This window comes from Mus pahari, chromosome 3, assembly GCF_900095145.1.
Source record: "Mus pahari chromosome 3, PAHARI_EIJ_v1.1, whole genome shotgun sequence".
In the NCBI taxonomy this organism is placed as follows: Eukaryota; Metazoa; Chordata; class Mammalia; order Rodentia; family Muridae; genus Mus; species Mus pahari.
The window spans coordinates 47110550-47132387 of NC_034592.1; the positions used below are offsets into that span (position 1 = coordinate 47110550).

The 21838-nt window shown below is 41.1% G+C and overlaps 1 protein-coding gene across 7 annotated transcripts in view; it reads right to left on the reverse strand.

The window, feature by feature from the left end:
- The window catches only part of Itgb6 (integrin subunit beta 6), a 121992-nt gene that overhangs the window by 47791 nt on the left and 52363 nt on the right, over positions 1-21838 (reverse strand). For all 7 annotated transcript variants that reach the window (XM_021194519.2, XM_029536477.1, XM_029536479.1 and 4 more), the window contains 5 exons: positions 19733-19937; positions 18913-19159; positions 7065-7230; positions 5533-5694; positions 2290-2385 (listed from right to left, as the gene is read on the reverse strand). In XM_021194519.2, the coding sequence (XP_021050178.1) occupies positions 2290-2385; positions 5533-5694; positions 7065-7230; positions 18913-19159; positions 19733-19937 (876 nt within the window). The remainder of the gene's footprint in view (positions 1-2289; positions 2386-5532; positions 5695-7064; positions 7231-18912; positions 19160-19732; positions 19938-21838) is intronic.

Genomic DNA, 21838 nt, shown 5'->3' on the forward strand with positions numbered 1-21838 from the left:
CAGTCATACTGAACCTAAAGGAAAGTGCTTACTGAATCCCTTCCTTTGTTTGCTCGGCGCCTTCCAACAGCGCGCCCGCCCGCAGTCCTCCATACCTGCACAGTCCAGAGCATCCTATCCAGCTCACTGAAACAAGAGCCATTTTTCCTGACTTCCATGAGTGGGCAACATAAATCTTTCTTGCTCTAAGACAGAGCCACCATTGAACCTCACCCATCCCCTGCAGGGTGTGCAGGCACAGAACTATCTTTACTACATAACTCAAGCAAATTATTTGCCTTCTGGAATTTCCATTAGATCTCACCACTTGGCTCCTTAATTTATCCCATTGCTGGCTTTATTTTTCAGTAATTCTTTGGTCCTTATGGTCTTTATTTCATAAGCACGCCCCCATACTGTGTAGCCTCAGCCTCCAGCACACATAATGCATGTTCTAAGAGGTTTAAATTGAAAAGCAACACAGGACATTATTGGCCTATTTTCTGTTTTCATTATCAATAAAACAATAGATCAGCATTTGCATGCTATGTGGGACCTTCAGGTCAGAACATGTGGCTGTCATTATCTTCAAACCAAGCTGCCTCCTGGCCCTCTAATACAGATGGCACGATGAACCATCAGAGGGAAAATGGAACAGTGAGACCCAGTCATAGAGTGGGCTGCTGACCTGGGCTGCTGAGCTGTGGCTCCCTGAAAATGTCCCTTTGAATGTAGTGGCGCCCGGATGGCAGAGACCACAGATCATGACAGAACATAAATTCTTCTCCTAATGAGATTAGTAGGCAGACAAAACAAATGTCCCGCTGTTATATTAGAGGCAGCTATAATCTGGTGTTTTCCTTGGAAATGATCATTTCTTCTGCAGCCGGGGACCCATGTGCAACTAACTTGAATGCAACAGATTCCATTTAGCCACACAGTTATTTTTCATCCCCCTCTGTCTTCTTAATGGCACACTGGGGGAGGCGTCTAAACGTTGGGAGTCTTAAAGACTATTGCCAATGTGAATAATGGGAGTCTATGTTCGTGGTCATCAATCGTGGTCCCCAGACTCCCTTTTGCAGGCAAGTTCTGTACAGCTCCCCCTCCAGCTTCTAAGCCACAGCCTGGCTGGGGAGGAAGTGTTGTGACCCACTAGGTCCTCTCACGTTAGCCTCCGGGATCAGAGGCAAGATAGACTCACTATTGTACTGAGGACACTTAGTAATCTATCTTTACTGCAACTCTACTACTTAAAACCAGTGGAAACCAGTATCACATACTAAGGAGACTTAAGGAAAAAAAAAGCCCAGATCAGGTGAATGGAGAAACAAAAGCATTGAGGATGGAGCTCGATTGTAATGGACTTCTGAGTGTGCGGAGAAGGCACGCTCACCTGGCACAACAATGCCCTCCTCATTAAAAATGCAAGATAGCATCTCCTCCTGGATCCTTTTCCATAGAACTTGATGCAAGTTCACGGGCTGAGCCAGTTGGACAAGTGAGTGCATTTCACCAAAGCCTTCTGGGAAATAATTGGAGTTTGCCCTGCAAAGTCACCAAGCATGTTAAGAGGTCCTTTCAGAAGGAATGGGGAATCAGAGTCTGAATTTAGGTGGATCTGACACTTTTACATAGAAAGGACCATCTAATGTCTGGGTTTTCTGAAGTCGGGGCCTTTCTCCGAAGCTACATACATACAGAGGCATCTCTATTATCCTCAACCACAGTTATCTCAGCTCGCAGCATTTGACATCTTGTTGCTCTTAGGTTGTAAATGGATCACAGAAATCTTAGGTTTGCATAGGTGCATTACAGTGTCTATGGCAGACTGCAGGCATCTTTAACCTAATGAGAGACTCTCCTCCCCACACTGATGCCTCCTTCCAAACACCCAAACTACAGACACAATTATATTGGTGGAGGGGGGCGTGTAATTAGTTTTTGGCCCAAATTAATACCTGTTTTCCTTTTAACTTTCCACCTCTAAAAGACTTGGAGGTGCACCTCTGGCTTGAGTCTTTCTATGTTTGCAAATATTCAGGCACTGCCCTCAAACAGTGTCTCTGTTGCCTGTTAACCCCTTGCCAAACAAAACGCCTGTTCTAATGCCAGTGGCTGACCCCAGTCCATGCCAGTGGCTGACCCCAGTCCATGCCAGTGGACGACCCCAGTCCACGCTTCTGCACTCTCCCATTGACCCTTTCATTTCCAATGCTTTCTCATTGTTGTTATGGGTGTGCCCACATTCCACTGGTCTTCATGGTGCACAATGTCCCTGAAGGAATCTCTCAGATCATACTTGCTTACCTCATAGAGATGAACTTGTTCTTGGGTGACTGCAAAGATCAGTAGCACGTTGTTTTGTACCAGTTTATCAATGAGTTGGCCAATAGTTGGATATTCCTAAAATCGATACACAGATTTAAAATAGCATCCTAACAGAAGAAGGTAAAATTTTGACAATGCCCCTTTCACAGTTGAGAGAGTTGATATTCACAGGAGTTTTATCTGTCGTTTTCAGGAAGCACGCATTACTGGTGTTATTCCCTTATCTCAGGAATGGTCCCAAGTCTTGTAAGTTCAGGGAAGTCCAGAGAGCAGACTGGCAGTATGCCACACCAGGCCATCTTACTCCTAAGCAGGCCCCTTGGAATTTATCTCAAGACTTCTACTGTGCCATATTATCTTCCCCAAGTGCCACTCAGGAGCAGGTAGGAATGTACGGCCAGAGGGCGGGGTGGGTTGACTGTGATGTATTGTGACTGAGGTGGCTCTTGTAAGTCTTACTGGAATTGGACAAGGCAACGTGGAGCTTGAGGACAGGATGGAATGCTGATAAATAACACACTATAATTCCACGGCTGTCTGATCTGAGACAGCCCTATGCCAGTTCTCCGGGTTGGTTTTATTGCCTTTGCAATGTCATAAATTGGTGGTATGAGACCCCACAATCTTTTTTTTGTTTGTTTGTTTGTTTTTTTAAATACAGCATGACTGAAAACAATTTGTCCTTCTGCCACAGACACAATCACTCCCAAGAAATATGAATAATTTTTTTAAAAAAAGAAGTTATTAATTATCAAGTTTACAGATGAGTCTATTTTCCGAGTCTAGAAAACATGAAACAGGCTTGCCTCCCCTAGGATTCCAAAAGTGGGTAGTGCACAAATTGGAGGAGCAGAGGAAGGAGGAGCCCGTAGCCGATTAAAGTGCTAGGCATGTGGGCATGACTGTAGTCTATCAACGGAGTGAAAGCATTGATAAAGAAGCCTTCTGTTCACTGATGCAGGGTGCTGTTACATTCTCAGGATGGCTGGAGTATTCTTGTTTGAGACTATTATTAGGTACAAGGTTCAGGTTGAACAAAAGGTATTCCTCTTTCTATATACCCTGGAGGAACTTCCCATCTGCGACTCAGGCTACGAATGCTGTTTTATTTTATTTTTTAATGCATTTAGATTTTTATTTTTGTAATGATTTATTTATTTTTATTTATGTCCGCATGAGAGTATTGGATCCTCTGGAGTTACAGTCAGTTGGGAGCTGCTAGGAATTGAACCCACATCCTCTGGAAGACCAGCCAGTGCTCTTAACTTCTGAGCCATCTCTCCAGTCTCCACATGACCAGATAATGGAATTTTTTCCATAGTCTGACACATTCAGTGCCATTTGCTTTTCAATTGTCCAAACTTTAAGCATCCTTCACTCTATAGTCCAAGGCCGGCTAGTGCTTATCTTACTTCCATAGGGGCACACCTGTATATGACTTCATGTGGAACCAGGGTCATACCACACAGCCCACATAGGATGCTGTTTTATGTTTCGGTGAGATCTGTTACTTTAGTGCTCACAATTCTATTGAAAACTCAAGGCCAGAAACAGCTCGTGTTTGGTGGTCCCAGGAATCTGGCTTGGCTTTCAGCATATGGAAAAATTTACAGGACTCAGAGGGGTTGAAATGGCCCACGGCTTCTGTGCTTATGCAGAAATCTACTCTGAATACTGAGCCAAACATTTATTAAATGAGAACGACATATGAGGTAGAGGGTGGTGTTTGGTTCTATGATCTTTTTGTTCCAAGATCTCTACTATGGCGTATAGTTGATGGCAAAAGGAGCCTTTGTTGGCTCCTGGAAACTTGTTGACTAAAAGATAAACCATGGCAATAATCATTATGATTCTCACATGAAAATATTGCCAATAAGAGACCATGTATGTTCAGGGTCTAAAACTACTCAAAGATAAAGGAGAAATCTAAGTTGAAGTCCAGAATTAGGTCAAAGAATGATCTAAATTTGTGAACTAGTAAAGTCTGTATAGGATAGCCTTTTTTTTTTTTTTTAATTGACATTGGAACTTCAGGTTTTCCCCTCTTTTCTTCCTGTGCATACTTGTGCATCATTTGAAGGGCCCTTTAACTTTTCTGAGCCATGTTTCCTCTTGTGTTAAATATACGTAATATAACTTTCCAAGGATGGTGCTTTTTTAAAAAAAAGAATTATTTATTTATTTTATGTATATAAGTACATTGTAGCTGTCTTTAGACACACCAGAAGAGGGCATCAGATCCCATCACAGATGGTTGTGAGCCACCATGTGGTTTCTGGGAATTGAACTCAGAACCACTGGAAGAGCAGTCAGTGCTCTTAACCACTGAGCCATCTCTCCAGCCCAGGGTGATGCTTTTGTTGGTACCCACTGAGCTGTCAGGAAACAAAGATAAAAGCCCAGGCTCTGAGGAAAGTGCCATGAGACAGACAGGAGTGAGCACATTTCCATTCAGAGATGGGCACCAAGACATCCACATATAAAGGCTAAATGAGAAGTGATTGTTTTGGGATCTAGTGGAGGTCAGTGTGGGCTCTCTGGGTTTTAAAGCGCAATTTAGTTTCTGGAGTGCAGGGAATAACATTTCCAAGCACAGTAGCCTCATGGTCTATTAATAGAAACAACAGTTGGGCACAGAGGCCCGTTAAAGATCAGATGAGACCACTTGGGGCAAAGACCGACCTCTGATAGATTTACTTTATTTGACAACAGTCAAGTTTTTCTTTCTTTCTTTTTTTTTTTTTTTTTAAAATGTTACCAGCATTTTTCAACCACAGAAAGTAAGCTATGCGTTACTAAGCACCAACCAAGGACTTGATTAACTATTCTAAAGAGAGCACCATGGTTGTGGCACGACCGAGGGTGACAATGCTCAAAATGCCCTCAGTGGCACTGTGCTGACCTGGACCGGGGTTGAGAATAGAGCGCTACCTGCACTGCTTTCTGTTGGCCTCGGGATCTCTGAGAAGCTAGGACGATCTGGGCTCACCTGTGCCGTAGCGGATTTAGACTCTCCAGCATATGCCCACCTAGCGGAGGTCACCTGGCTTCTCTGTGGAACTGTGATGCAAGGGAGATGAGAGAAAGCAATTTCTAGCTCCCAAAGCAGAAAATAATACACCACTCTCATCAAGTATGAGTCATTTCATACGGCTTCATAGCAGTTGCCACCGCGTGGGCCAACTCATGCTCGGAAAGCCGAAGACACTGAAGGTTACATACCAAAACAGTTGACATGGCATATTCATTCCTGTGGTCCAAGTGACAGAGCCCATCATTGGGAATGACAATGCCTGCCAGCTTGCTGTCCATTCCAAAGTGAGAATCGGCATCACTCACAAAAACCAGGAGGTGGAGCGAGTCGTTGCGCCAGCCAATCTTTTCCTAGGGGGAAAGGAAAGCCATGGGGTACATGGAGATGGACGGGCCTGAGCTGAGGATTGCCACGCTTCTCCCTTTCGGATCCTGAGCAATGCCTGGAGAGCCCATTCTAGCCTTTCTATTTGTAGAGAATGAACAGTTTATTAGAGACATGAAATCCCGTAGCATTTGCTTTTTCCCCGGACAACTTTAAAATTTTCTCTTTGCATCACAAAAAGTAGTTCCAGTACAAGTGGTGGTTTGCCTCCACTTCTATCTATTGATCTTAATTGCTCAGCTCGCTCGTCATGAGGGGGGAAAAAAAAAGAAGAAGAGGTAGTGAGGAAGGTCACAGCCATTGCAAATTCAAGCTAAATGCAATGCAAATTGGTTATAAAGTAAGTCTGTTTCATTAAAGTGTCACCCAACATTTAGGCACGTATTTCTAACCATGTCACCTAAAAATTATAAACCTAACACAAGTACAAGAGCTGCTGATTGAAATGGCCCCAGGGTCCTGCCCGCTGAGATTACCACAGTCTGTGTGTTTAACATCAATCTCCCAGAACTAATATAAGCCTAGGAAGCATTTGAGCAAAAAGTCATCCTGGCTGTCTGGCCTACCTATTCCTTTCCTTCCTCCTTTGACTCCCTGGCCCTTCTGCTTTCTTGGAGCCTTAGCCCTGCCTGTCTCCCGGTATTTCCCATGAAGGACTGATGTCTATCTAGATGGACAGTCATTCTCCTAAGTACGCCTCATATAGGGAAGGAAGAGCTGAGTCCTGACAGTGCTGTAGAGACCGTGTAACCTATGATCCTCATTTTATTAGTTCAAAACAATAGATTCTTATCTTGAGCTGTATAATCGAACTCTGCCTCTAAAAGCCAAGGTAGCTCATTGGTAGAGTTGCTATATTGTTTGCCTACCACATACAAGGCCCCACACCATTAAAAAAAAAAAAAGGCAAAAAAATAAATAAATAAATAAAACCAAAAAACAAGTTATGTAACTATGTGTTGGATACTAATTTTAAATCTGTTTATTAATATTCTGCCTTTAATTTCTCCTACTATAGTTAATTAAAAAACAACCAATCTGATATTTGAGCCAAAATTTTCTTAATCTAGGAGACTTTTATTTGAATATTCAAATATCAGATATATGAAAAATCCCCCACTTCAACATGATAAAATTAATTATTTAATAGACATTTTTATCTTTTAAGAAAAATAACAAATGTAGAAATATGGTAATCAAAAGGAAAGTCAATTGGCTAAGCTTTCCAGAGCATATTTATTAATAAAAGCAGACATTTATGTTAATAGGGTGGATCACTGAGACCCCCACACACTCCTCCATCCCCTCACCGCCAAATCCCTCACCCCCACCGTACCTTACACACAGCAGCCTGCATGATTGCATCAAATCCACCTTCAGGTGTGTCAATATTAGCAGAAATCTTCTGTTTCCTCACAATTTCATTGAATCTCTCGGCATCATTAGTCAACGGCAAAATGTGCTTGAATCCAAACGTAGGTAAGCAGAAATAGGGGATACTACTACAAAAGGAATATAGAAAACAAATCAACTGTGATCCAGGACAGTTAGTCCATCTGATAGTTTAGGAATGTTTCCTTAAATAATGACTGCTTTTTCTAAAGGGCCTCACTCTGTGACTTGGCCATGAATCTTTCAGTTAAGGTTGCCATCTTCTCTGTGTTGTTTATTAACTAACATCTATTTGAAGCTGCTGTGTATTGTCATGCACTGGCTCAGACTGGGGCGGCAGGTAATCCAGTCTCTAGACCTCATTCCAGGGCATGTAATCAGTTCTTACTCTTGCCTATCAACCCAACCCAAATCTACTTGATAAGTTACATTTACCTGATAACAACTGCTTTGTGTCTTGACTAAGCATGAGTCATTCTGTAACAGTGGAGAGAGGAACATCTCCCCTTCCTCCTCTGTTCCCAACCTATCTACCATGGGCCACAGCAAAACTCTTGGTTCTTGTCTTAGGATTTCTAGTGCTGTGGTAAAATACAATGACCAAAAGCTACTTGGAAGGGAAAGAGTTTCGTAAGTTTCGTTCATCTTGCAGCTTGTAGACTATAACCCAGAGAGTCAAGGCAGAAGCCTGAGGAAGAAAGTTATGCAGAGGCTCTAGAGAAGAACTGTTGACTTGCTCGATCCTTAGGATGTATTCAGCCTGTTTTCGTATAGTACACGGGACTACCAGCCCAGGGGTGGCACCTGACACAGTGAACTCTCCTATATCAATTATCAAGGAAAAAAAAAAATGCGCCTACAGACCAATCTGGTGGAGGAATTTTCTCAGTTGAGAGTTTCTCTTCTAAAATGATTCTAGCTATACCAAGTTAACCTAACTTTAGTCTGCAATGTTTCCAACCCCACAGTGATAGACTCCTCAGACCAGCCCAGAACTAAACTGTCTTGGTAGAATGAAACCCATATCAAGGAAACACAGCAAATGAGAACTAAAAGAGGGTTCAGCCACATTCATCTTTAGAAGCCAATTACTTGCTGTGCACGGAACTCTGGAAAAGGTATTCCACCCTTTTTAACTTTGGGCTCTACTTTGAAAAAAAAAAAATGAAGCTGATGGTGTAGATGCAGGTTGTCTTTGAACGACTAGGGCTCCAGCATCACTGGTAGATGTGAAAGATGGAGTACACTACCTCAGCTCATCTGCTGACATCCTAAGGGCAGCCTTAGCAATCTGTGCATCAAGCCTTTCAGATGCAGGCTAAGCTTTGCTAACCATCTGTGTAGAAGAACAGAGGAGCAGCCTCACTAACAGTGTGGTACATTGCCTTAGGACAGCGGGCTGACTGCCCTGAAGCCCATACAGTTGCCCAGCCTCGGCTCTACGGGTCTAACAGTTGGTCTGCCAGTACACCAAGAACAGGTACACCTACCGGAGTCGGGCTTGTTTTACTACATCCACTAGTTGAGGTGAACCTTGATCCTCATTATTTTTAGATTCTGTATTTTTGAATTCACCAAATCACCTACTTGCTAAAGTATATCCAAATCACCAAGCGCACGTGTGTGTGTGTGTGTGTGTGTGTGTGTGTGTGTGTGTGTGTGTGTGTTAGTGTGTGTGTGTGTGTTACTTTGGTAAATAAAGACAGGGTCTTACTAACTGAGGCTGGGTTTGAACTCCCTGAATAGCCTAGGCATGTGTTGAACATGTCATCCTCCTGCCTCAACCTCCTAGGTAGCTGAATAACTTGCCTATCCCCAGTGTGTATGTCATCTCTTATTCACGGATGGGAACAGAGAGAGGAAATAAGGTTTCCCTACGCAAATTCTTAGCTGAGTTCAAGCAAAGTGAGGTTCCGCTTCTCCTTCAGTCCAGGCACACACAGCACAGACATACAAGTGTCCCCTTGATAGTCTTGTTAGTGCCATCTGGGTTAATTTTCATTTCCCCTGCTTTTTATCCATGACTTCACTGTTTGAAGTGGTTCACATGTCTAATACTGTGTTCCTAATAAAGCTAGTTCCTAACTAAAGCTGTCTAGTGTTCCTAAGTGCAACAAGGCTGTTGTGTACTTTCTGTAGAAATAAACTTCCTTCAGACATTACAGTTCAATGGTGATGCATCAACAATATTGATTAAATCAGATGTCCTTAGACTGAGATACATGTAAAATAAAGGTGCTTATCAGTATATTAATTGAAATAAAAACTCACAGGATCCTAATTCCTTGTGGAGCAACATTGCAGGCCAATCAGTACCATGAGCCATGAGAACTGAGAGGTCCACAGACCTGAGTAGCTGGGGATCTTATGAGGACAAGAACGTTGATGTCCGTGAAGATGGTCATCTTTTGGTTAGTAGACATACATAGAAAGAACTTCAGACTCTGTTCCCAAGAATAAGAACAAGATCACTGGAGAAGGCTAGCACTGACTGGCACTGCTCCAAGGTCTTGAGACAGCCATCCCCAGAACAGGTCTCCCCTTTCCTGATCCTTGTTCCACTTCCTCAGCCAAAAGGAGGTTTTTAGAATCCCTGGCAGCCATGGGATCGGAAACATGGCAAGAGCTTTGGATAGATGGTGGCCCGCACTGGCCTTGCTGCTGCTCTGCTCTGTGCTCCCAAGACATTCAAGGGTTGACTAGCATGTCAGCGGTGTGGGGACACTGGAGCAAGTGTGAGTTTCCAGGCTCCTGTCGCTTTGTCCTCTCTGATTCACAATGGTTATTTCTAATGCTCAGAATTCAGTGTTAATTCTCTTCTCTTACCATTGAGCGCTGGGTTTCTTTGAGATTGAAGTGCTGACCATGCATGGGGTCTCCCTGGCAGGGTTATTGTGAGACTTGGAAGAGACTAAAAACGCTAAGCAGTGCAGCATGATGAACCATGGAAAGGTAGTGGCAGTCCCCACAGAAATCCCTTCCCACAGACAAGCACGCACCCAAGGACAGAAAACGGTTTTGATCAATGATGTCGTTAGAATCATCCCTTCATTGATAATAGTAATATAAACATGAACGTTCACATGGATGAAAATGTGTGTTTTATACAAACATGGGAGGGAATAAGAATGCATTTTAATGGCTGAGAGATGTATTATAGTTGTTTTGATCATCATTTGTTGCTGAAAATTCATTCTAAAAATCTGGTGGCATCTTATATATTTTTTAATTGCATCACTGAGTTATATTAAGTGATAATATCTGGAATTAGTAAGAGCAGTCTATGGTATGTGCACTGTGACCTGGCATCGCATCTCTCAGACTGTGTTTCTACCATCCAAGTGACATGTGATTCTCTCTTTGGTTTCTCTGACCTGGTGTCATTACTCTGTGACTCACCAAGGTTGTTGTAACAATTAACGGCTTGGTTTTTTTTTATATATATATATATTTGAAGTAAAATATTACACAATGAAAAAAACAATAAACCATGGGTACACCATGAAATGCTGCCTCTTAGATATGACATGGCCTTTGCTATCATGAACACAGAATAGCTAAGGCTGTTAGTGCAAGACCTGCGTGCGCATGCGCGCGTGCGTGCAGACACACACACAGAGAATGTACAGGGCAATTATAAAGCACAATATCAAGAGGTGCTACTTACATTTTGTTAATTTTAAAAATAAATATTGATAAAAGAAGACTATATTTACATATTCCCAAAGTTATCTTTTTCTGGCAGAAATTATTTTTTTGCACACAGTTTTCTTATCTTTGCAGAAAGTCCTTTGCTGGGTCCTAGTACAGAAAATCCCTTTAGCATTTTATAGTTGCCATTTGCTTTAATGTGTGATGTTTCACTGCCAATAGGAGGGCAATAGTGGGGCTGGGACCTCTGACATGTTGAGGTAGTTACATCAAGCTCCACACTGTGTCCTGATAGGTGCTTTTAGGAAGCACTGGGGATAATAAAAGAGGAAATGCTAGTTTCACTTGGTCGTCCTTGAGTAAATATTAAAAACCATTAATTGTATTAGCTGTGCATCTCTGAATACGCGTTTTTCTTCAATACATGGAGAGTTTGCATAAAGCATTTCTGCTGCCCATGAAATACAGAGAGTAAGAAGCATTTGCATGATTGAGCTGAATTGGCCCTTTTTCCTGGAACATCATTTTCACCTTAAGGAATGATTGACAGCTAAACTTAAATTAATCCAACTTGAATATTTGGCAGACATGTTCTTAAAAATGAACAAAGGAAGACTGTCATTTCCAAGAACACAAATGCTAGCATTTGCTGCCAACAGCAAAATTCAAGGTAACCAGAATATTTGAATTGAGGAATTGCTCATTTGGCACTCCCAACGTTTTCCACACCTTCAAGACATATGTGATAAGGTTGATGTGTGATACTAAGAAGCATGAGTTTTGATATCATGGATTCTGGAGGATCCATGTAACTCAGTGAGTTCATAGTTTACAAATGACTGATGTATCACATTGCAAAATCATGAACGGTGAGGGTCACTCACACACTGGCAGAACAATGGACTGCAATGTAACACAATAAGAAGTGTTCATTGATACTTGTGCTGGCGGGTTTTGTGTGTCAACTTGACACAGGCTGGAGTTATCACAGAGAAAGGAGACTCAGTTGGGGAAAGGCCTCCATGAGATCCAGTTGTGGGGCATTTTCTCAATTAGTAATCAAGCGGGGAGGGCCCATTGTGGGTGGGACCATCCCTGAGCTGGTAGTCTTGTGTTCTATAAGAGAGCAAGCTGTGCAGGCCAGAGGAACATCCTTCCATGGCCTCTGCATCAGCTCCTGCTTCCTGACCTGCTTGAGTTTCAGTCCTGACTTCCTTTGGTGAAGAACAACAACAGGGAAGTGTAAGCTGAATAAACCCTTTCCTCCCCAACTTGCTTATTGGTCATGATGTTTTGACCAGGAATAGAAATACTGCCTAAGACAAATACTGTTTCAGATTCTACACTGAAAGAGTCACCTGTCACCTAGTCTAGTGTTAGACTAGAGAAGTGAACACAGTCATTGGAAATAGATATCAGGTGAGATTTTCCTTTGGTGAATCCACTTCTGTATGAGGCCTGACTATCTTTGTGAGTTTCTACCAAAAACATTGCAATAGGTCAAATGCTTAAGTAGATATACTAATTCAGTTGCCTTCCATTAAGCCAGATGCTCTAGAAATTTGTAAATATGTAGACTACTATCACTCTATTTGAGAACAAAAACCTTGATGATTATTTTTGTTTTGAGAAATTAGTTATTATTTATTAAAACACGATATAATAACACGCAACATTTCTTATTATAAATATTAAATCAACAAATTTGGTGCTTATTCTATTATATTCTGACAAGGTAACTGTTAATAGGTATAACCCACATAAACTGAAGCTTTTTTTGTTTTTTTGATTTTTTGTTTTTTTGTTTTTTGAGACAGGGTTTCTCTGTATAGCTCTGGCTGTCCTGGAACTCACTTTGTAGACCAGGCTGGCCTCGAACTCAGAAATCCGCCTGCCTCTGCCTCCCGAGTGCTGGGATTAAAGGCGTGTGCCACCACGCCCAGCTAACTGAAGCTTTCTTATAGGTATATTATCACTATCATCATCACTATCATCACATCATTATAAGCAGAGTCTCTTGTAGGTCAAATTAGCCTTATGCTTAGGGTCCTCTTGGCTCAGCCAACTGAGGGTGGGAGCAAGCAACATGCAATACCACACATGGTTGAGGTATTAATTGCTTTTTCATTGTTGCTGTATATGTGTATGTGTATATCTAGTCTCTCCTAACATGGGATCCAGGGATTGAGCTAGGTTTGTATGGCAAGCACTTTTGGCTGTTGATGGCCCAAGAGGTGCCAATTTTTAAAGATATAAAGGAGTCCTGAGATTTGAAAGTTTGGAGACCACTAGAGATGAGGTAATGAATTGATGAGAGAAAGGAATTTGATGATGCTATGGAATGTTGATTGTTCTGAACTCATTCAGTCTCCTGGTTACTTTAGAGTCAATATCATCCCTTGATATGGGTAAAGAGACTAAATGCAAAGGCCATAGAATGTTAAAAAAATAACTCTTCCAGGCTTCCCTCTTATCTTTTATTGTTTTTTTTTTTTTTACTTAATTACATTTTATTCCATACTTACAAGTTTCAGTTTAGTTAAAAAAAATATCAGTTTCCATCTTGTTGTCTATATGCGTGGAGTGCTAATTGGATAGAGACATTTAGAAAGCTAAAGATGCAATGGAAAGAAAAACACAGTGTTACACTGCTTTTCTTTTCTTTTCTTTTCTTTTCTTTTCTTTTCTTTTCTTTTCTTTTCTTTTCTTTAAAAAAGTATTTTCCATTTACAATTTGAATGAAGAAGTTTTCCAGGAAGAAACAAAGAAGCAGCTTTAGCCAACAAGATCCTTTCAAGAGACCAAATACGTCATCACCATCAGGCCTCTACAAGCTGCACAGTGTGCAAGGCTCTGATCTCCTCAGACGTGCTCAGTGGTTGTTAATGGCACCTTGTATTTATTGAGAACTTAGCAACATCAGGTCAAATGCTTCTGCTCATGGTCTGACCCAGTCCTTACAACCACTCTGTGAGATCTGATTTATGACTCTCAATTTACTAAAAAGGAAACTGATGATTTGAGAGGAGAAATGACTCAGTTAAGGCCATGTTAGGAATGTCTTGATGGGCCAAGACTTCATCCAGAGCTGATTCTGGGGCCGGTGCTGTCATCAATGTGCCTGGCCACTAAAGAATTCAGTTCCTTGTGGAATAGGTCTAGGTGCCCCACCCCCAGATAGTTCAGCACCTTGTATGCTCCTTGAGACACTGTCATTTTTTTTAAAGTCAACAAACGACTGAAAAACTACTTGAAGAAAAGCCAAGCATGTTTGTTCATACCAGTTATCTCAGCACTTGGTCTGAGGCAAGTTGGCTGCTGTAATTTTAAGACTAGCTACTGTCCATGGCAAGTTCAAGGCCAGTCTTGGCTATAGTGTGAGACTCTGTCTCAAACAAAACAAAACAAAAGTTGCAATTAAACATATACATAGAACTAAAGAAAGAGTTCATCCATTTTGCTTTTTCTAGAAGCTTGCTTAAGGACTAGGTTTCATTGCCAGTTCACAATGCTGTGCTTCATCCCCAATTGTGCTGAGTTAATTGTGTTATTGTTAATTTTAATTGTTTCTTTGGTAACATTCTGTAGTTGTTGTTTTTCTATTGTATGTCAAATTGCTACATCTTCTCTGACCTGAGACAGGAAGAATGGCGTCCGAGGACTTGGTCCTGATGGAACTGCCTGCCATTAGAATATACTGGAGCTTGTTCCAAGAAGATATGTGATATGCCAAATAATTGTTACAAACTTCAGGCAGCTATAGAGCTCTTCCATTTACCAAAGCAAAGGCCAGAAACAGAAGGGATACTTTTATATTAGATGAGATGGTTCTTGTAACAAATTTACTTATCTTTACAGAGGATTCTAATAATTGATAACAGTGGGCCTACCTTACTAGTTACTGTTTGGCAATTTTAAAGAATCTATTTGAGTCATTTTTACTCTCCCTAGACATATACGTGTCTCATGTTGCAGTAATTGCTACCTAGTATCTTTCTAACCAACAACAGAATCCTGACTATCAGCCTTGAGTGTCCTTCCTTTTAGCTTTTATGGTCTAAGTATAAGATTTAGGGTAAAATTTCTGGCCAAACTTCTTAAATTAGGAAAATAAAATTCAGCATTCATTTATAATTAAAAGGAGAAATGTATCAAATCAGGGCTAGAAGAGGGCCTTTCTTATAAATGAAACTGAAAAATCTCACTAGCTTCCAATATACCTAGTGTAAGACTGAGGCTTTCCTGGAAAACCCATTGACATAACAGGGTCTGTCCTCATACACCACGTCAGTTAAAAGTCGAGCTGGTGATCCTAGCCTATGGAATAAAGCAAGAAAAATAAAAAGGAGGATGGCTACTGAAGAAGAAGACATTGTTATTCCCAGATGACGTGGCTCCAAACACAGGTTAGAATTAATGAAAGAAAATGTGTAAAGGTTTCTGGACAAAAACGAACATTCAAAATAAGTTGCCTTTTGATAAATTACTATTGAAAACTGAGACTTAAAAAAAATCTCAAGGGATAGATGGTGTAAAGAAAGACAGAAGAAAATAAAGTGGTTTAGTTGTTTGGGTTTATTTGTTGTTTTGGGGGGGTTGTTTGCTTGTTTGTTTGTTTGTTTTTTGGTTGGTTTTTTGGTTTTTTCTTTTACACTAAAAACAATGAAGTGGTTCTCAGAGACATTTAACAATATTCAAAGAAGCAGAGATTCGTCATGTGACATGACCCAAAAGTTCCAGAATTTAACATGTCTGTTTTCCCCAGTCTGACCTATTGTTTCATTATGATCTCTTTCAGAACCTCAACATGTTTTTTAGAGAAATTGATAAATTGATTCTAAAATCTCCGTGGAAATGCAAAGGATCTAGGGTAATCACATAAAGGACAAAGTTGGCGGACCTACTCTCCTGGTTTCTCCTTTAATAACGCTATTGTAAGCAAGGCGGAGGCATGTGCTGTTACATGAGCCAGAGTCAAGGACCAGTGAAAGAGAAGTGAGTGTCTACTTCAGACACACATGGGGCCAACTGGTTTTCACAAAAACATCAAGCTAATTCAATGTGGAAAGTCTTGCTTAACTATCAGTTCTGGAATAATCACTTCTTTGTGGAAACAAAAGAAAAAAATCTCAATGGTTGTCATTCTCAATATAAAAACTCATTTGGTTGTGATCAGGGGCCTAAATGGAAGACCTTTAACCTTAAAGTTTCTATAAAAAAATTAGAAGAAATTTTTATCACTTTAGAATAGGCCAAAGTTTCTCAGAACAACAACAAAAATGAACTAGAAATAAAAATTGATATAGTGATCTTCAGCAAATATTTGAAAAGAGACATGGTTAGTATAATAAAAGCTGCAAACTGGTAAAAGTATCTGAAAAACATATTGGACAAATATCTTGTATCCAAAATACATAAAGAGGGGCAAGAGAGATGGCTCAGCAGTCAAGAGCACTTACTGCTCCTGCAGAGAACTCAGTTTCAATTACTAGCACCCACATAGCAGCTCAAAACCATCTGAGACTCCAATTCTGGGGTTTCTGACACCACCTTCTGAACTCTGAGGGCACTGAACATACAAAGTGCATGGACAGACAAAACACATACATAAAATAAAATAAAAGAACCCATATAAAACAATATAAATAAGGTAATAAAAGATTTTAACTGGTTAAAATATTTGAAAAGGTATTTCCCCAAATAAGACATTAGCACTCAATTTCCAAACCTCATTGTTGACTGTATGCTTTTTTTTTTTAGAGCGTATGAAAACATTAGAACACATGAAAAGATGTTCAACATTGTTCATCAATAAACACAAATTAAAGCAACATCAAGATAGCATTGCAAACCTATAGCAATGCTTGAAATGAAAAGGACTGATTTTGTAGTGACAATCTTGTAAGTTGGATGCGATTAGTGCAGCACCCATTAATGATGGCATGGGTGTGAGCATGCAGAATGTTTGCCAACCATTCTTAGAAATAAAAGGTGCCACCTCTACTTTGCAAAAGAGTCTGGTTGTTTCTTGAAAAAAAAAAAAACTTTAAAAATTATCAGCTAATTCAGCAAATCTATTCTATCTATGCATCTAAGAGAAATAAAAAAAATACGTCTTTGTAAAGATTTATATGCAAGTTATAACAATATTGTTCACAATATCTAAAACATGGAAACAGCTCAACTGTCCATCAATGGAAGGATGAATAAACAGTAGCCAATCCATAAAGTGTGCTAAAACAGAGAGAGACAGGCTGCTGAGTTGCACAACAAAATGATAAAGAAATCCCAAAGTGTTTTGTTGAATAAAAGAATCCAGACACAAAGAGTACACACTACGCACACTTACATCTATATGAGATCCAAGAACAGGCGAAAACAATTTAAGCAATAGAAACTAGGAAGTGGTTGCTTCAGAGAAAGCAGAATTGACTGTACTGGGTCATGAAGAATCATTCCTAGGGATGACAGGTGTGGTGTGTGGATTTTCTTGCCACACTTAAGTACCAAAAGTCATCCAATAGCATCGTTGCCTGTGTGCTTTAATATATATGTATATGTATGGTCTTTGTTCATCTGCTTACTTCCCTGTCTATCTAACTTCTTGGAATAAAGACAGAATTAGTGCCCCAGCAGCCGTCTTAGACCATGAAGATAAAACCCAAGCTCCAAGAATGGCTGAGCAGATAGCAGGGAAATCATGCAGTCCTGGGTGTGGATCTGCTACGTTAACCCTGAACAGTAAGAAAGAATTCTCCTCCTAAGCCAATGTCTCTGTTACTTGCAATTAAACAAAATTCCTAAGAATTATAATCAGTAAGAATTTTCTTTCCAGCTAAAACTGCTTTGGATTTGCTTTCGATTATGTTAAAGTTGAGAACTAAAGTAAATTTCTTTTCTTTTTCTATGTATTATTTATTTACTTAGTTTGTTGTTAGTTTAGTTAGTTAGATAGATAGTTTCTTGAGACACAGTTTCTCTGTGTAACCCTGGCTGTCCTAGAACTTGCTTCTTAGGCCAGGCTGGCCTCGAACTCAGAAATCTGCCAGCCTCTCCCTCCCAAGTGTTAGGACTAAAGATGCCCACCACCACTGCCTGGCTTATGAGAACTATATTAAACTTTTAAATTGACATAACACCATTATTTCTTATAAATATGGCCCCCTTTGATATATTAAAATATTAAATGCTAACACACACTTGGGAAATTGTGCGTGCGTGTGTGTGTGTGTGTGTGTGTGTGTGTGTGTGTGTGTGTGTGTGTATGAGAGAGAAAAAAAAGGGGAGGGATTGTAGTAAAAGGACAAGGTTTTTGGATCAAGCTAGATCCTTTCAGAAATCTTTATTTAGTAATGTGGCCTTGGGTAAATTGCTGACCTCTTAGAGTCTTCTGTCACTTCCTCTGAGTACTGGATGCACACGAGACCAGCTTTGGCCCACCATCGTTATAAGGATGGAATGAGATCATGTATAGGATGAGTTTGGCATAGAGGTTGACACTGAGCACATGGTAGCTCTTTTTCAGTAGAAGAAGATTAAATACTTTCATTCTGAATATGTCATTGATGGTACAGATAAGCCATCACAAGGCAATCCGACCTTGACTATTACTTGCATAATACATGTTTTTACTGGCTGATTATAGCATATCATAATAGAGGCACTGCCTCATTTCCTGTTGACTTTAATTGCAATGAAGGCTGCTGCTCTCAGCGATGAGCGAAAGCCACATTTCCCAAAGTGCGTCAGAGGAAGGTGCAAAAATTGTTATTTTGATAGAAAAACTCAGAAAAAAGAAATGTAGGTTAGTGTCCAATAGCCCAAGGAAGTGGTGGTCACTAGGAACTGAAGATCTCTGAGGAACTGGTATGTGTGTCCTGTGCAGCCAACGGTGAAAGACAAAATCTCCTTGGCCACAAACAGGAAAAACAGTTGGCTCCATCCTGACCTGCATACCTGGCAGATGATGCAGGCTCTGCAGGCTAGATCATGGAGTTATGATGACCCCGCCTTGGCTGGAAGTTACCTAGGCCACAGAGAACTGCCAGGGTTTTAACAAGCTGCTGGCAGGGCAGCCCAGGTGTGTGGATTCCATCTATAGAAGGCAGTGCTCAGCAATGCCAGGGAGTTCACTCACTTACCTGCAAGGGTTGGTGATTTCCTCTGGGGTTGTTTTCATAAAAGGAGAAACAGGCTTTTCCACAAAAGAGCCAAAGCCCAGTCTAAAGTTGCTGGTTAGTTTAGACATCTCCTTGGCGAGCCGGGAGCCAAGCTCTTTGATGGTGTTGAGGTCGTCATCCATAGAGGCCGAGAGGTCCATGAGGTAATACAGATCTACTGGGTAATCTTCCGTCTGGCGGACTTGCACTTGCAGTGTCTGCTCACCCCCTGCAGTGTCCCGTGGAAAGAGGCAAATCCTTTAGTTACAAACACAGCAGACCTTTGTCACTAACCCATCTTGAGCTAGCTGGCTACTTTATTTCAGTGTGACCTTATTAAGATGCAGGCGATCTCATCAACTGTGTGCTAACATTTATCAACAAACACATCCATGCAAACCCCTCAGCAGTGAGTTTTGAAGGACAGAAGGAGGTGTATGTTGGGCTATTTTATATCTCCTAGGGAGAAGTAGCATCCATTTAGATGGGCGATAAGCTGCCCTTTTTTGGCGTGTGGTTTCAGAAAAGGTGAGCCAAATAAAGGAGAGATTAAATCTATTTTTCAGTCCTTGCAGACATATGCAGTAATGTGGTCGACATTTGAGTAATTTGAATGGACACCATCAGAGAAGCTGTCTTCGGTGACACATTTGAAATTCAATGAAAAGACGTGCTAGTAATTGCTCATTTCCTTCATATTGGGAAATGAGAATCCCAATAACCAATGACGGATGATGGGGTGCCAGAGGGATTCCGGGAAAGCAAGGCACAGACACAGCAGTAGGAAACTACTATAACCTACCTGGTCTCAATTTAAGAACCAAGCTTTGAGGAGCAATCTGAACAATGTCAGAACTATTCTTCTGTCGGCCTACACTGAGAGGCTTATTTTGAAGAACTTCTACGCGGGAGACAGGGTTTTCTATGAAGGGTAGTTGACATCCTTTGGCTAAAAGATTCGCTGGGGTGTCGCACCTTTCACCAGCTCCAGACGGGTGGGTGAAATTCTGCGGGGGGAGAAATAACAAGGAGAAAAAGACAAATCTGCATTTCTCTGTAAGATTCCAGACATTAAATTTGTATGTGCCTTGTGAAATAAGTACATGCTAGGAACATCACATCCCCTACAGGACTGGTGGTGGTTGACAGACGGAGTTCTGTGATAGCTGGATAACTGGAGAATTTAGCCAGCAATATTTTTAAATAAACCTTAGCTGCTTCTTCTTCTTTTTTTTTTCTTCTTACTATATTCAGTCAATTTCATCTAACAGTTGTTGTTGTTGTTTTTCAAAGCCCGTGTTATAAAATTTCTTCAGTGATCTGAGTGAATCTTTTAAATGTCTGAGTTCCCAAAGTTGATATTTTCCTGAGAATTTATTTGTTCCGGATGAATGGCTGGATTCCTAGCCTAGGACTGTCAGCAAACCCAGAGAGATGTTTGCTGTGGTTTCCTAAAGGACAGGGCACCTGGCATCTCCCTGTCTGGCACTCGGCTGCTTTTATCGGATGATGTGTTCCCTTCGACTCCCACATCCCTTCACTTGAATTGACCTCTCAAGGTCGTTAAGCTCAGTGTCTTAACGGATTCTAGTTCAAGGTCTTAGAGCTCCCTCCACCACCCAGGTCTGGAGGCTGAAAGAGAAGATGCTTTAAAGGTGCCCATTCTGTCTGGGATTTCAGAAAGTCTCAGTCCTTCAGGTCCATGCAGAGAGAAGGTGGGGAGGTGCAGGGCTCAGCAGAGATGAGGCCACTCTAATCTTGCAGTACCCAGAGCAGGGAGATGGAGCCAAGGCATGGACAGAACAGGCGCTACTGACAGGACAGGCAAAATTGGTCCTGAACTACTGAATTGATCTCTGAGGCCCTTGAACTAACTCTCTCTCTCTCTCTCTCTCTCTCTCTCTCTCTCTCTCTCTCTCTCTCTCTCTCTGTGTGTGTGTGTGTGTGTGTGTGTGTGTGTGTGATGTGCTCATAGAAACCAGTTTCTTGCCCCTTAAGATTCTAAGCCATTACTGTTATTTTCACCTACTAGGAAAGATATACCTCTTCTGAAATTGACTTTCAAAATTATGATTTGTTACCTGCCAATCAGACCCATACAGACTTACAGCTATAACCTGGGTCTGGTAAACTGCAACTTCCCGTGATAATAAAGGCAAGCAGTGGCTGCCCAAGGCCTCAGAACGCTTCCTAACACAGCACAATGGCTATCAGCTCTGCTCAGCCTTTGCCAAAAGAGTAAAGTTGGTGGGGCTGGAGAGATGATGGCTCAGCAGTTAAGAGCACTGACTTGCTATTCCAAAGGTCCTGAGTTCAATTCCTAGTNANCACATGGTAGCTCACAACCATCTGTAATAGGATCTGATGCCCTCTTCTGGTATGTCTAAAAACAGCTACAGTGTACTTACATAAATATAGTAAATAAATCTTTAAAAAAAAGTTGGAGAGAAGCAGTTTGTGAGTGTGTATACTCTTAGTTTTGCTCATCTTTTGCACTAATGGCCACAGCTGTCTGCCACAGCTGACGTACTCATGACTGCTTTTATTATTGGAAAGGCCTCTAAAATGATCTGGCCTTAAAACTTGATGATCATTTGACCAGCTACAACTAAAACCCTCAGTGATGCCTTAGGAAACACTCAATTATGCTAAAAATGCATTTAATTATAAATTCTAGTGGGCTGGAGAGATAGGTCAACAGCTAACAATCCTTATTGCTCTTCTAGAGGACTCACGTTCAGTTCACAGCACCCATGTCAAGAAACTCACAACTGTCTATAAGTGTAGTTCCAGGGGATCTGATTTTGTTTTCTGGCCTCCATGGGTCTCTCTCTCTCTCTCTCTCTCTCTCTCTCTCTCTCTCTCTCTCTCTCTCTCTCTCTCACACACACACACACACACACACACA